Source organism: Microcaecilia unicolor, chromosome 4 (assembly GCF_901765095.1).
Source record: "Microcaecilia unicolor chromosome 4, aMicUni1.1, whole genome shotgun sequence".
Classification (NCBI taxonomy): Eukaryota; Metazoa; Chordata; class Amphibia; order Gymnophiona; family Siphonopidae; genus Microcaecilia; species Microcaecilia unicolor.
The window spans coordinates 304,855,248-304,871,908 of NC_044034.1; the positions used below are offsets into that span (position 1 = coordinate 304,855,248).

Below are 16,661 nucleotides of genomic sequence, written 5' to 3' on the forward strand. Positions count from 1 at the left end.
TCCTTTAATCTCCAACTAAGCTCCACCTCCCCCACTCATCAAAATAGTCACTGTCTTGATCTCATCTTCTCCTCCAACTGTTCACCCTCTAGTTTCCTTGCCTCTGATCTTCCCTCCTCTGATCACCATCTTATAACTTTCACACTTAAATCTCCTCCCTCCCAGTCCCGTCCTATCTTATCTAATTTATCTATGAATCTTCATGATATTGACCCTTCATCTCTATCCTCCCATGTTTCAAACCTCCTCTCTACTGTGGCACCATCCACGTCTGTCAACGAGGCTGTTTCTTCTTACAACAATACTCTATCCTCTGCCTTAGACACTCTTGCACCTTTGTTGACCCGCCCTGTAAGGCGTACAAAACCCCAATCTTGGCTGACTTCTAATATCCGCTACCTACGTTCCTGTACCCGCTCCGCCTAACGCCTCTGGTGGAAATCTCGGGCCCTTGCTGATTTCTTACACTTTAAGTTCATGCTGACCTCCTTCCAATCTGCTCTTTTACGTGCCAAACAGGATTATTATATCCAACTGACCAACTCTCTTGGCTGTAATCCTCGACTTCTCTTCACCACATTGAACTCTCTCCTCAAGGTGCCCCCTCCCCCAACTCCCCCTTCATTATCTCCTCAGACCCTTGCTGAATTCTTTCACAACAAGGTTCAAGAGATAAACCATGCTTTCTCTACCTCACCACCTCTCCCTCCACTAGTCCGTTCCCCTCTGTCTCCTTCCCCTCATTCCCTTTCCTCCTTTCCTGAAGTTACTATTGAGGAAACTACACTTCTCCTTTCTTCCTCAAAATGTACCACCTGTTCCTCTGATCCCATTCCCACCCACCTTCTTAATGCCATCTCTCCTGCTCTTATTCCTTTTATCTGTCACATTCTCAACCTCTCACTTTCCACTGCGACTGTCCCTGCTGCCTTTAAACATGCTGTGGTCACACCTCTCCTTAAGAAGCCTTCACTCGACCCTACTTGTCCCTCTAATTACCGACCCATCTCCTTCCTTCCTTTTCTCTCCAAGTTACTTGAGCGTGCTGTTCACCGCCGCTGCCTTGATTTTCTCTCCTCACATGCTATTCTTGACCCACTACAATCTGGTTTTCGCCCTCTCCACTCAACCGAAACCGCACTTACTAAAATCTCCAATGACCTATTACTGGCTAAATCCAGAGGTCAATATTCCATCCTCATTCTTCTTGATCTTTCCGCTGCTTTTGACACTGTCGATCACAGCATACTTCTCGATACCCTGTCCTCACTTGGATTCCAGGGCTCTGTCCTTTCCTGGTTCTCTTCCTACCTCTCCCTCCGCACCTTTAGTGTTCACTCTGGTGGATCCTCTTCTACTTCTATCCCTCTGCCTGTCGGCGTACCTCAGGGTTCTGTTCTTGGTCCCCTCCTCTTTTCTATCTACACTTCTTCCCTTGGTTCATTAATCTCATCCCATGGCTTTTCCTACCATCTCTATGCTGATGACTCCCAAATCTACCTTTCTACCCCTGATATCTCACCTTGCATCCAAACCAAAGTTTCAGCGTGTTTGTCTGACATTGCTGTCTGGATGTCTCAACGCCACCTGAAATTAAATATGACCAAAAGCGAGCTTCTCATTTCCCCCCCCCCCAAACCCACCTCCCTGCTCCCCCCGTTTTCTATTTCTGTTGATGTCTCTCTCATTCTCCCTGTCTCCTCAGCTCGAAACCTTGGGGTCATCTTTGACTCTTCTCTCTCCTTCTCTGCTCATATCCAGCAGATTGCCAAGACCTGTCGTTTCTTTCTTTACAACATCCGTAAAATCCGCCCCTTTCTTTCTGAGCACTCTACCAAAAACCTCATCCACACCCTTGTCACCTCTCGTTTAGACTACTGTAATCTGCTTCTTGCTGGCCTCCCACTTAGTCACCTCTCCCCTCTCCAGTCGGTTCAAAACTCTGCTGCCCGTCTCATCTTCCGCCAGGGTCGCTTTACTCATACTACCCCTCTCCTCAAGACCCTTCACTGGCTCCCTATCCATTTTCGCATCCTGTTCAAACTTCTTCTACTAACCTATAAATGTACTCACTCTGCTGCTCCCCAGTATCTCTCCACACTCGTCCTTCCCTACACCCCTTCCCGTGCACTCCGCTCCATGGATAAATCCTTCTTATCTGTTCCCTTCTCCACTACTGCCAACTCCAGACTTCGCGCCTTCTGTCTCGCTGCACCCTACGCCTGGAATAAACTTCCTGAGCCCCTACGTCTTGTCCCATCCTTGGCCACCTTTAAATCTAGACTGAAAACCCACCTCTTTAACATTGCTTTTGACTCGTAACCACTTGTAACCACTCGCCTCCACCTACCCTCCTCTCTTCCTTCCCGTTCACATTAATTGATCTGATTTGCTTACTTTATTTATTTTTTGTCTATTAGATTGTAAGCTCTTTGAGCAGGGACTGTCTTTCTTCTATGTTTGTGCAGTGCTGCGTAAGCCTTGTAGCGCTATAGAAATGCTAAATAGTAGTAGTAGTAGTAGTAGTAGAGTGGTGTATATTCACATTTATTGATCTGTGTGGTATGCCTTATTAAAGAGATGGGTCTTCAGTAGTTTGCAGAAGTTGGTTAGTTCATAAATCGTTTTTAAGTTGCGCGGCAATGCATTCCATAACTGTGTGCTCAAGTAGGTAAAGTTTGACGCATGCATTAGTTTGTATTTTAGACCTTTGCAGTTGGGGAAGTGCAGATTAAGGAATGTGCGGGATGATCTTTTAGCATTCCTGGGCGGTAAGTCTGTCAGGTCTGACATGTAGGCTGGTACGTCTCCGTGAATGATTTTGTGAACTAGAGAGCATATTTTGAACGTGATACGCTCTTTAAGTGGGAGCCAGTGTAGCTATTCTCGTAAATGTTTAGCACTTTCATATTTTGTTTTACCGAATATGAGTCTAGCTGCAGTGTTCTGGGCTGTCTGAAGTTTTTTGATTATTTGCTCTTTACAGCCGGCGTAGAGTGCGTTGCAGTAGTCTAGATGACTGAGCACCATTGATTGTACTAGGTTACGGAAAACAGTCCTTGGGAAGAAAGGTCTTACTCTTTTTCATTTCCAATTCTAATTCGAGCGCTTATACGTCAGCATTTCACCTAGTGTCTTACCACGACGATATGCGCAGTATGCAGTCATTAGCAGTATGTCACACTCTTTGGCTTTAAATTTCACTGCTCAATTGGAGCACTTTTCTGTAACCTGGAAGTGCCAAGTACCAGGTCTAAATACGGGTATCTATCTTTTTTGGACATGGACATCTCTACCCTTTCTTCAGTAGCTGTTGGACATCCATCTTTTGGCTCCTCTCTACTCCTGCCCAAAACACACTCAGACCACTCCCCCTTGCCATATGGATGTACTGCTGTTGTAGGTGTGCATATCTTGGCTTTATAAAATCAGGATTTGGATGTACATGCAATATGGATGTATAAATGCTGGTTTTCAGAGGTCCAAAACAGGAATAGAGCTTCTAAATAACTACCAAAGAGTACTCATTATTTGCAACAAGGATGCATTCTTTTGGAAAGAATGCGGACTGTTTCCAAAAGAGTGTGCCATCTTTGCAGATAGTTTGCACTCTTCGTGAATACTGCTCACGCTTTGCAAAAGTGTGCATTCTTTCATAAACATCCATACTTTTTTTGTAAAAGTGCACACTATTAACACATATACACAAAACAACAAAATTTGAGGGTTTTCCTTTCATTGTGGGGAAAAAAACAACTTTTCAAACAAATGCACATCCCTACAGATCAGTGCAAAGGGGTTGTAATGAGCAGATGCATGAAAATTAATCTAGGCTTAGCTCCATGTAAGGCAGCAGAAACATCCAAAATGCAATCTGTGGACTAAATGCAGTGTACTTGAGATTTTTAACTTATCTAGCTTATGTGAACTTGTGATTTGAATTTGTAATTATAATATGAGATTATTGTGACAAAGTAATTAACTATATTTATAATTAAAACTTTAAGAGCAATTGCAATTGAAACAGGCTATTCTTCAACAAAGTTATCAACTAAAACCATTTGTTCAGCCCCTACACACATGCATTTGTAATCATTTGGCCCTCTATTGAAAAAGCTTGGGCACCAATGATGTAAGGCAGTGGAGTTTGACTATATTGAACTATAGTTATGCTATATTGAGCTATAGTTATGCCCTATGTGACTCACCACATGTGCTCTCCAACCCCCCCTCCCGCAACACTGCACTGTCAGTTTCACTGCTGCCAATAAGAGAAGAGAGTGGGCTGAGAGCAATTTTTGCCCCACTCTATATTTGCACTCTATGTGACTTCACCGGTCCCACAGCCCTTGGTATAGTGCTGCAGGATTTAGATTTGCAATTTCCACATCCATGAAAGTAATTGCAGTTAGCAGCTTGCACTCTATAAAAGCAGTGCCTAGATTAGACTAAGATTTCCAAAGGCACCAGAACTGGGAAACACAGTTAAATAGTGTTTGCACAGTGCTTCTAAAAACTGTGCTTTTGCTGCACCACTGAAAACATGTATGCTATTTTTGAGGGCCCTGCATGTTGTTCAGAGCCTCCTATACAGAGATGCTGAGTTACCTGATTGCAGGAGGGAGATTGAAGGCCAACCCTGGAATTCTAACAATGACATCTAGATGCATTATGAGACCTGCAGTACTGATTTAAATGGGTAGAATATCATTGTGTTTACAGGGCTAGCCCTGCCACTAGGCAGACTAAGCATCCACCTAAGGTAGCAATATTGGGGAGGCAGCGACACAGAGTAGAGTGGTATCTTTCCTACCCATTCCCTTTTCTCTGTTATTGCTGCCTTACCACTTCTCTGCCACTCCAAACTGTACTTAGCACTGATGCAGGATCTTTCAGTAGAGACTTTCATGCAAGCAAGCACTGCAGTGTCCTTACCTCCTCCAATAGGACATGCATTCAGGAGGATGGAGAGCTGTAGCATGGGCCTCTACTGAGAATTCCCACACTAGTGCTAAGTACTTGTGCAGTGGTGGGGAACAGATAGGATGGCAGTGGTGGTAGCAGGGAAAAAGGAAGATGGGAGGAGATATTGAACATACTACTACTAATCATTTCTATAGCGCTACTAGACGTACGCAGAGCTGTACACATTATATGCATGTACTTTCTCTGTCCATAGAAGGCTCAAAATCTAAGTTTTTGTACTTGAGACAATGGAGGGTTAAATGGCTTGCCCAAAGTCACAAGTTGCTGCAGTGGGAATCAAGCCCAGGATGCCAGGATCGAAGCCTGCTGCACTAACCATTAGGCCACTCCTCCACTACCAAAGAGTTCTGATTATTAAGGGTGGGGTAGGGAAGGAGAGAAGAGATGTTGAACTCGGGGGGGGGGGGGATGGATGGCTAAGGGGAGATGCTGGACACCTGGGAGGGGGATTAGAGAGGGGAAAGTGGGTTGGGGACACCTAGGGGAAAGGGAGATGCTGGATTACAAGAGGGATAGGGCCTTTAGCCATTCTTGGAGGTGGGAGGCTTTGTGTAGGGCTTCAGGATCCCTTAGGTTGGCTCTGTCTGTTAGGATGTGAGTTTGAAGCAAGACTGGCCAAAAGGCCTCTCTCCTGGAGTTGGATAACTTGGCAACTCTTTCTAGGTGGCCGCCCCTTGATCAACAGTATTTCCTTCTAGATTTTCTACTGTTGCGGGGCCAACTCTACAACTAGGTTTTTCACACATGGCCCCAATTTTCTGCACTCCTTTTCAGTCCCTACTGACTCCATCTCTGGCCATCTTTAAATCTAGGCTAAAAGCCCACCTTGTTGATGCTGTTTGTAACTCCTAACCAGTGGCGTACCAAGGGGGGGGGGGGGCGGTGGGGGCGGTCCGCCCCGGGTGCACGCCACTGGGGGGTGCCTCGGTGTGCGCCTGTCAGCTGAGTTCGCTAACTTCGCTGCAGCTCCCTCTGCCCCAGAACAGGTTACTTCCTGTTCCGGCCGGGGCAGAGGGAGCTGCAGCGAAGTTAGCGAAGTCAGCGAACTCAGCTGACAGGCGCGTGCCGCGGCACCCCCCCCCCCCAGCGGCATGCACCCGGGGGGGGGGTGTCATTTCCCGGGGGGGGGGCCACGCTGCACCCGGGGGGGGGGGCACATCGTCGATCCGCCCCGGGTGTCATGCAGGCTAGGATCGCCACTGCTCCTAACCCTTACTTACTTGTTCAGTACCCATGTTTTATCATTCCCATCTTAGTAATTCCCTTATCTCTTATTTGTCCTCGTTGTCTGTCCTAATTAGATTGTAAGCTCTGTCGAGCAGGGACTGTCTCTTTATGTCCAGTGTACAGCGCTGTGTATATCTAGAAGCACATAGAAATGATAAGTAGTAATAGTAGTAGTAGTTATGTAAATGAAGGCCTACAGGAAGTCTCTGCACATGGTCTTCCATCCCCCACTATCCCTCAGACCATCTTGTATCATTGTACTATAACCATATTAACTCATTTATTTAATACATTTATATCCCGCCTTTATCCAAGGTGGGTAACAATAGTCACATACATAGTCTTAAACAATAATCACATACATGGTCCTACACACATAACAATCGCTAGGTATATGATGATGATGATGAAACATGATTAATAACATGGCTGTAATAACAGAAAAGACAAAAAGAAAACAAACAAACAGAACCCCCCCCCCCAAAAAAAAAACCCAAATGGATAAAACCCAAAAAACTAGATAGTTCTTCATGTAGCCAAAAAGGCTTTTACAAATAGATGTGTTTTTAGCAACCGCTTGAATTGTTGAATATCTTTTCATGATCTTAGGTATCCAAGTAGAGCATTCCACAAGGATGGGGCAGCGATAGAGAAGGCCCGTATTTTTGTTTCTACATTGTTATGACTTCATGGAAGTTAAACAGAGCTGATAGGACACCTCAAATCTCAGTGTTTATTTTGGTTTATATGATTGCGGGGTATTTCGAAAGTAGGCTGAAACAGTCCCAGATATATGTTGATGAGTCAATACAAGAGTCTTGAATTGAACTCTGTACGTTACAGGGAGCCAATGTAATTTTTTTTAATGTTGGAGTGATGTGTTCAGACCTTAAGATTCCAGTAATCAATCGCACAGATGCATTTTGGATGACCCGCAGAGCTTGGATTTGGGATGATGGTATTCCCAGAAATAGAGAGTTACAGTAATCAACTTTTGTCAGATTGGTGTCTAGGAAAACTCCCAGACTATAGGCAAAGGGCTTCGTGATCACTTTTTCACCCTGATATTCAAACATTGTTTGGAAAAGTAAATATTTCCCTGTTAGGAGAGGTGTGCTTGTAGCTTACTGGCAGTAAGGCAGATTGAGGCTGGCAAGAAGCATACAAAGAGAATAAGTGTCTTGCACCTTTTAGAGGACAGGCTGATATTCAGTGGCTCTTATCTAGGTAGGAGTACCTCCTATCCAGATTAATGAGGTTCACCATACCCATATTAATAGTGGCATTATCCAGATAATGCTGTTGAAAATCCAGTCTGCCTTGGCGCTAGCTGAGTAATGCTGTTGTAATCCAGAGGCAAGGCTTGGATGGAGTTTCCACTTACCCTATTAGTGGCAATATTTAGTATGCTAACTGGGTAACTACCCGGATAACATTAGGATGGCAAAAGGTCTTTCTCCAAGGACAAGCATGCTTATAATTCTCATAAGTGGGTGACGCCAACCCATGTTGCCTGGTCTGGAATTTACCAAAAGCTAAATGAGAGCTTTATGGAAAGAGAGATGCTCTCCACCACACATGCATGAGTGTGTTCCTGCCCGCTGCGGTCTCCTCAGTTCTTCTTTTTCCGTGGTGAGGAGAGGGCATGTTTTTTTACCGTCTCCGCACATCATTCGGTCCTACAGAGCTTTTTTTGTGCCTTTCAGCTTTTTCTGTTTATTTTTTCATCATTTATTGTGTTCCTGTTGTTGGAACCTCTGTCCTTTTAAGTTCCCTTTAATTTGTTAGTGATTTTTGCCTGCTTTTAAGTTTCCTTTTATTTTCTGGTGTCATCAGGCTGCTTTTAGGCCTTGACTTCGGTCGAGAACTTTCCCTTCCTTTCCCATGCCTTGCCTCTTTTTCAGGCACCATCGCGTCATTTAATTTAGCCAACAAAGTTTTTCCTTCCATGTCCACGAAAGTTCCCAGTGGTTTCAAGCACTGTAACTGGTGCAATCAGACAGTCTCTGAGTCTCTGGAAAAGACACCCATTCTTTGTGTCTGCTGTGTCTTGAGCCCGACCGTAGCCCCACTAACTGTGTCTTCGCATGAAGAAGAGGACTCAGGTTTCCAGAGAGGCTCAACGAGAGAGGATTTTTGGAGTCAAGTCTGGTTCCTTGACGTCGGCATTGGCATCTGGCTGTTACTAGACCTTAGACACTGGGAGCAGTGAAGCATTGAGTGGGTCTCCACCTGCCTCGAGGCCTCTTGCTGTGCAGGGCCCCCGGGGACCGTCCATCGTTGGAACTGGCCCCAACATCGTCCTTGTCGGCACCTAGGAGCCTCAGTGATAGCTTCGGGTGAAGGCCAAGAAGCATCGTCATCTGTCCCCCTTGACGCATGGTGCCAGAAGCTCTAAGGTGTCGAAGGATTTGCACCTGAGAAGCATTGGCGCTGGGAGGACCACTCCCCTTCTGTACAGGAGGTGCCGATGCACCGGTCTCCCAGCAGCCAACATACAGCTCCCGTGTTGATCCCAGCAGTTCTGCGACCTGCACCTGAGGCAGTACCCCAGCTTTTCCTGGTCTCGACCCTCGATGAGCACATCCAGGCCTTGCTCCCTGAGCTGCTGGATGGTGTCATGCAATGACGTGCATCGGAAGTGCTTGCACCTACCCTGCCTCCCGTTGTGGCCCCGCCTTGCCATCAGCATGCGGTGTGGCCTCCGACACTGATGCCGCATGCAGCTCCTGTGTTGACTGCCACCCAAGCCGGCACTCCCTCGACGTCAATGGAAGAAGCTTTGCCGGAGTCCAGGCAGGAGCTGGCTTCTCAATGCCATTCTCGAGGACGTGGTTCTTCTGCATCGAGGCAGGTTCAATTGAGACAGTATCATTGGGAGGTATTGATTGACACTGAGGAGGAGTGCTCATGGGATCCAAAGTATTTTTGCTCAGATGAGTCCTATGGTATTTCCTCTGAACCCTCCCCTCCACCTGAACAGAGAAAGTCCTCCGGAGAGCCTTTCATTTCCATCTTTTGTAAAGGAAGTGGCTGATGCCATTCCATTTTTTTGGAAGTGCAGGATGAGCCTAGGGCCAAGATGCTTGAGGTCCTGGACTAGACATCTCCTCCTAAGAAGGCTGTGACTGCACCTCTCCATGAGGTACTCAAGGAAGTCTTCGTCAGGAACTGGGAGTCCCCTCTGTCAATCCCTGTTATGCCCAATAAGATTGACACCCAGTATTGGCTCCACAGTGCACCTGGTTTGATAGGCCTCAGTTGCCGCACAATTCCATGGTGGTGTAATTTGCTCTTGAAAGAGCCAGGAGTTCCAGGTACTATGCCTCGTCGTCCCCAGGTAGAGAAGCTAGAACCCTGGATTCTTTTAGGAGGAAGATGTACCAGGCTTCAATACTTGTTTCCCATATACAATCTTAACAGCTCTTCATGAGTGTCTACTTGCGAAACTCGATGTGCAATTTGTCCGACCTGGCTGACACGCACCCGCCTGAGCAGGTTGAGTCAGTTCACCAAATGATCAAGCAGCAGAAGGCGTGTTCAAAGTTCTTGGCCAGAGGCACTTACAACACTTTTGTTGTGGCATCCAGGATTTCTGCTGAAGCCATAGCAATTCTCAGACTCTCATGGCTGCGTGTTTAGCAGAGGTTGGCGGATGCCCCATGCCGGGGGATAACCTTTTTGGAGAGAAGGTTGAGGAGGTCGCAGACCAAATCAAAAAATACAATGGTACCATCTCTTCTCTCCCTCACCGGTCGCCTTCTGCATCAGCCTCCTCAGCTAGGAGGACTTTTGGCAAGCCAAGGAGAAGTTCCTATTACTATCCTAGGCATAGGTACCACCCTTTGGCTCACCAACCTGCTCAGGCTCAACCCCAGTGCAGGCAAAGCAAGGAGCAAAATTTTGACTGGCTCCAGCAGAGCATAGCCTCAGTAAAAGTGTTCGTCCTGGATGACTTAGTCGGGGGGAGGTTGAAGTTTTTCATCAAAGGTGGCCTCTTATTACCTCCGACCAGTGGGTTCTTCAAATAGTCTGTCTCGGATATGCCCTCAATTGGTATCTGACCTCCAAATTTCCCACCGAGAGCTCATTCGTTCAGCTCTCAGCACAGGCAGGTACTTGGAGAGGAACTCTCTACCCTTCTGAAGGCCCATGTGATCAAACCCATTTCACCAGGGAAAGAAGGGCAAGGATTCTATTCCAGGTACTTCCTTGTGCAAAAGAAACAGGGGGGATGCATCCCATCCTAGACCTAAGGATCCTGAACAAACTCCTAGTCTGAGAAAAGTTCAGGATGGTTTTCCTGGGCAAACTTTTCCCAATGATTCAGGGGAACGATTGGCTATGCTCTCTGGACTTAAAGGATACATGTATTCAAATGCCGATACTTTCAGCCCACTGAAAGTATCTTCAATTTCGACTGGGAACACATCACTTTCAGTACCATGTGTTGCCTTTTGGCCTCGCATCAGCTCCCAGGGTCTTCACCAAATGTCTAGTGGTAGTTGCAGCATCGCTACACAGACTGGAAGTTCACGTGTTTCCATATCTCGACGATTGGCTGGTAAAGAACACCTTGGAGGAGTGTGCTCAGGAGTCCATGCAGATGACTATTCAGGTGCTCTAGCTACTAGGGTTCATTTTAAACTATCACAAGTCCCAAACCCACCCTGTCCAGTGTTAGGAGTTCATAGGATCCCTGCTCAATACTCGAATGATATAAGCCTACCTCCCAGACATGAGCAAGGACAATCTTCTCGCACATGGGTCCAAAGTTTGTTCTTCTCAGCAGGTCACAACTCGGCAGATGTTGAGATTGTTGGGCCACATGGCTTCTACAGGGCACCCAGTCATAATAGCCCTGACAAAAAAGCCCTGACAAAACAGCCTTGTAACAAAATAACCCTTGACATTTCACACCCTAACAAAATAGCCCTTGACAAAATGGCCCCTCCCACAAAACAACCCTTGACAAAATAGTCTCTACACAAAACAGCCCCCTTAACAAAACAGCCACCTAAGAAAAAATAACAGATCACAAAAAGTATATTAAACTACAACTGAAATACTCACTGATAAAGACTCCTACCAGCATAAAGCATATATAAATAAACAAAATTCTATAGCTACAAACTGGTATTCATGATCTGATCTGCTATTTACAGAAACTATTCTTCCATCAACATGCTAATTAAAAAAAATATATATATATATAGTCATCATTTTCATAGTCTTACCAACCTTATCCTGTTTGGCAAGCTAAGATTACTAGGAAAAAAATGCAGTGCCATATTCTGGACAGCCTGATTGGGCCCTTTTGTCATGCAGCTAACTTGTCAAGGGTTATATTGTGGGTAGGCCATTTTGACAGTGGCTGTTATGTCAAGGACTATTATGTCGGGAGCTTTTTTTGTTTGGAGTTTTTTTGTCGGGGCTATTTTGACCAGCTACCCTTTTACAGTGTATCTTACAACCATGACACGCCTTCACCTGAGATCTGCTCAGTGGACCCTGGCTTCTCAGTGATATCAAGCCACAGGGAGTCTGGAAGATGTCATCCAAGTGTCCCCAGAGCTTGTACGCTCCCTTTAGTGATTGTCCAACCAATCCACTTTTACTCTGGGACTTCCATTCCAAATTCCTCAGTCACAAAAAGTGTTGACGATGGATGTATCTCTCCTGGGATGGGGAGATCATGTAGATGGGCTTCACACTCAAGGAATTTGGTCCTCCCAGGAAATGAATCTTCAGATCAATCCCCTGTTACACCAACAAGCATGGGGGTACTGGATTACGCCCTCTGTGTCAGGAGGCTGACTGGATGTGGCATTGGGATTGCCAACATGGCATGCTCCGAGCCACTTATCTAGCGGGCAAAAACAATACAGACTGAGCAGGATAATGTAACCACATGAGTGGTCTCTCAATATGGGCATTGCCCGTAAGACCTTCTGAGCATAGGGTACCCCTTTGGTGGATCTTTTTGCCGTTCAGCTCAACCACAAGGCCCCTCAGCTCTGTTTGGGGCTTCTGGCTCATGACAGACTAGTATCAGATGCCTTCCTTCTCAATTGGGGGAGAGGTCTTCTGTATGCATATCCTCCTATACCTCTAGGGGGGAAGACTTTTTTGAAACTCAAGCAAGACCGTGAAGATATAATTCTGATCCTGCCATACTGGCCACGGCAGATATGGTTCCCTCTTCTCCTGTAGTCATCCTCAGAAGAACCTTGGAGATTGGAGTGTTTTCCAACCCTCAACATGCAGAATGAGGGGTCTCCATTCCAACCTCCAGTGTCTGGCTTTCACAGCTTGGATGTTGAGAGCCTAGAATTTGCTTCTTTGGGTCTTTCAGAGGGTGTCTCCCGGTTCTTGCTGGCTTCCAGGAAAGATTCCACTAAGAGGTGTTATTCAATGAAAAGGAGGAGGTTTGCCGTCTGATGTGAGAGCAGGGCCCTAGATCACATTGCTTGCCCTACAAAGACCCTGCTTAAACACCTTCTACACCTATCAGAATCTGGTCTCAAGACCAACTCCGTAAGGGTTCACCTTAGTGCAATTAGTGCTTATCATCAACGTGTATAAGGTAAGTCCATCTCTGGACAGCTTCTAGTTGTTCGATTCACGAGAGATTTGCTTTTGTCAGAGCCCCTTGTCAAATCTCCTCCAGTGTCTTGGGATCTCAACATCATTCTCACCCAGCTGATGAAAGCTCATTTTGAGCCACTGAATTCCTGCCATCTGAAGTACTTGACCTGGAAGATCATTTTCTTGGTGGCTGTTACTTCAGCTCGTAGGGTCAGTGAGCTTCAGGCCATAGTAGTGGATGCACCTTATTCTAAATTTTATCACAATGGAGTAGTCCTCTGCATGCATCCTAAGTTCCTGCCAAAAGTGGTTTTGGAGTTCCATTTGAACCAGTCAATTGTCTTGCCAACATTATTTCCCTGACCTCATGCCCATCTTGGCGAAGCCAGCTTGTACACCTTGGATTGCAAGAGAGCATTGGCCTAGTACCCTGATGGCGAACCTATGACACGCGTGCCAGTACTGACACGCGTAGCCATTTTCGATGACACGCGGCCGCATGTGGCCGCATACAGAGAACCAGCGGCGTTCCTTGCTGACACCCGGGCGGATCACCGATGCACCCCCCCCCCAAGGTGCAGCGCGACCTCCCCCCCCCCGGTGCATGTTTACCCGTGTGCGCTCCTATTGGCTCCCTCCGAGTCCTCCGCTCATTCCCTCCCTGCTGCTCCCTCTGCCCCGGCTCCTGCACGGCCGTTTGACCTCACTTCCAGCCGGCGGAGCAGAGAGCGGCGGAATGCAGTGGGGGACGCATCTCTGAGAGCCCTGTGATCGCCATTACCAGCAACCACATAACCACAGCAACCATCATCCAATCTACTGTTTTGGGGTGTCGTGGATTTCTAATTGACCATCATTACTGAGATAGGTGAGGGGGAGGCTGGGAGAGGTGAGGGCATGTGCTATGGGTGCCGTTTCCCACCATTAGAAATAGCGGCAGCCATCTTAATTTACATAAGGTGGTCAGTTAGGCTAGTTAACCCCTAATTGCCTGCAGGGCTAACAGGCTATCTATAATTCTATCTTCTGTCACTGCCCCCCTGATGGAGAACCCAAAAAATAAAAAACCAAGGTTAAGTAAAGGAAGTGGTAGTAGCAGTAGCCGACCCTTTCAAGAGACATGGACCGAGATGTATGACATTATAGAAAAAAATGGCAGATCATTTTGCGTTCTATGTACTGAAACGGTAGTAAGCAGAACGTGGAATATAAATAGACATTTTGAAACTAATCATTCCCAGCTCTTGAAAAAAAGTGAGGATGAAAGGAAGGAATACATTTCCAGGCAGCTACACTTTTATAAGTGCCAATCTAATTCCATCCTTACATTTGTAAAAGGTTCTACAAATTTAACATCTGCAAGTTTGAGCATTGCTCTCTCCATAGCTCAGCATGGAAAAGCACTCAGTGAGGGAGGATTTATTAAAGAAACTCTCCTAAGATGTGCACCAGTTCTATTTCACGATATGCAGAATAAAGATGCAATTATTAAGAGAATATCTGAGTTACCAGGAAATTTGGAGTGCCCGATTACCAGACACTTTTAGCACCCTGAAAAATATAGCAATGGCTTTACTCACAATTTTTCCCTCTACGTACTTTTGTGAAACCTTATTCTCAGCGTTAAATAATATCAAAACCAACAAAAGAAACAGATTGAAAGATGAAGTTAGTAGCGCTTGCTTGGGCTTGAAGTGTACAAAATACCAACCTTCAATTGAAGATTTAGCCAATGAAATTCAGCAACAAAAAAGTCACTAATAGGCAGATTAGTTAAAGAATTCCCCCTCCCCCTCACTTATCTTAGTTCACGGCACCCCACACAAGTTAAATAATATCAAGACCAACAAAAGAAACCAACTGACAGATGAACAAAGAAGTCACTAAGCAGGTAAGTTAAATAATTAGGTTTTGGTTTATTAAATACAGTTATATATTACAATTATACATTTTTGTTATTTAAACTATAAATATCGCGAAATTATGGTTTTTTTCTCGAAGTGACACACCACCCGAGTTATGCTCGGTTTTTTGGCGAATTTTGACACATCAAGCTCAAAAGGTTGCCCATCACTGGCCTAGTACATGGAGCGGACAAGGCCCCACAGAGAGTCTGTCCAGCTTTTTGTTTATTTTGATCCCAACAGGATGGGGGTTGCCAATAGGAAATGCACAATCTCTAATTGGCTAGCAAATTGCATTTCTTTTACATATGCCCAGACTAGGCTGGCCCTATAGGGTCATGACATGGCTTATAATGTCAGAGCCATGGCTACGTCGGTAGCCCACTTGAGGTCAGCCTCCATTGAAGAAATTTGCAAGGCTGCCTCGTGGGCTTCAGTCCACACATTCACATCACATTACTGCCATGAGCAGGATACCCAACGTGACAGTTCGGGCAGACAGTGTTGCAGAATCTGTTTCGGGTCTAGAATCCAACTCCACCCTCCCAGGCCCGTTTTCTTCTGTTCTAGGCTGCACTGTCAAACAGATTGTATATAGTTTCTGGCTAATCTGTGTTATGTCCTTGCAGGCTAATCTGTGTTATGTCCTTGCCATTGCGAGGCCCAACTGACCAATGTTTGTTGTTTTTGGTGAGCCTGGATGCTAGGGATTCCACACGTGAGAATTATAAGCCTGCTTGTCCTTGAGAAAGCAAAAGTTCTCCGAGGACAGCTGGCTTTATATTCTCACAATCCCTCCCACCTCCTCTTATCTCCTTGTTAATTTTACTTTATTTTTACTAAAATATTAAACTGAGGAGACTGCGTTGTCACGGTGGGTGGAAAGGTTGCACAGCGGAGCACGTTTCGAGCTCCACAAAGCTCTCATTTAGCTTTGGTAAATTTTGGACCAGTCGACGCAGGTCGGCATTACTCAATTGTGAGCATATAAAGCCTGCTGTCCACGGAGAACACCTGCTACAGGTAAGTACCTTCGCTATCCAAATTTTATCTGGGTACCAGTCTGAATATCACCATTACCTGAATAACTTCCATTGTGCAGTTTATACCCAGTTATTCATTCTCAGTATCCATGTATAGGCCAGCATAGAATATCCACCTATAAATTTAAACACCACAGCCTGCATTTCAAAGCAATGACTGCAGAGTTTAAATATTTGGGGTGGGAGGGAGGGGGAGAAATTAAGCAGCATGTGAAGTATTGTTGAAAAGACACATTAGTCCCCAGATCAACCTGGTTTATAATTTATGGTTGTCTTTTCTCTTTGCAGAAGCTGAAGTGGCCCCCAAAGCCTGCTTTAAATCGGCAAATGTAAAAGGTGACAGGTTTGGTAATTGTGGATTTGATGAATCATACATTAAATGTGCAGAACAGTAAGTTAAAATGTTGATAATATTGATACCGATAACATTTGTCCATTTAGAACCATGCAGAGCAATTAGGCAGATCTGGGTTTATTTATTTATCTCATTTGTACCCCACAGTTTCCCAACAGTGTCAGGCTCAATGTGGTTTACAACGGACCACAGAGGCAGACGCCAATGCAGTAAAATGAAGCTAATACAGCAGAAAAACCTACAAGAGATATTGGGGAAGAGTAGGAATGGACGGAAGGATTAGGGAAACCTGGAGTGAAGGGGAATGTGTCCAAAATGTCTGTAGATCGATGCGCTTCCAACAGTGGAGACACATGCAGTGGCAGTGGGATAAGCACTTCCAAATAACATGGTCTTTAGAGATTTCCTGAAAGTTAGATGGTTGGTGATGGTTTTAATGGCTTTGGCAAAGAGTTCCAAAGCTGAGTGCTGATGAAAGAGAAGGAGGTAGCATATGTGGATTTGTACTTGATGCCGTTGCATTCTGGATAATGAAGGGTAAGATATGAACGGGAGAGT

General features: G+C 45.6%; 1 protein-coding gene across 1 annotated transcript in view; it reads left to right on the plus strand.

Annotated features, from left to right (window-relative positions):
* LOC115469712 (disintegrin and metalloproteinase domain-containing protein 9-like) overlaps positions 1–16,661 on the plus strand; it is a 238,436-nt gene that overhangs the window by 170,118 nt on the left and 51,657 nt on the right. The window contains exon 15 of the mRNA XM_030202499.1: positions 16,037–16,139. Coding sequence (XP_030058359.1) covers positions 16,037–16,139 — 103 coding nt within the window. The remainder of the gene's footprint in view (positions 1–16,036; positions 16,140–16,661) is intronic.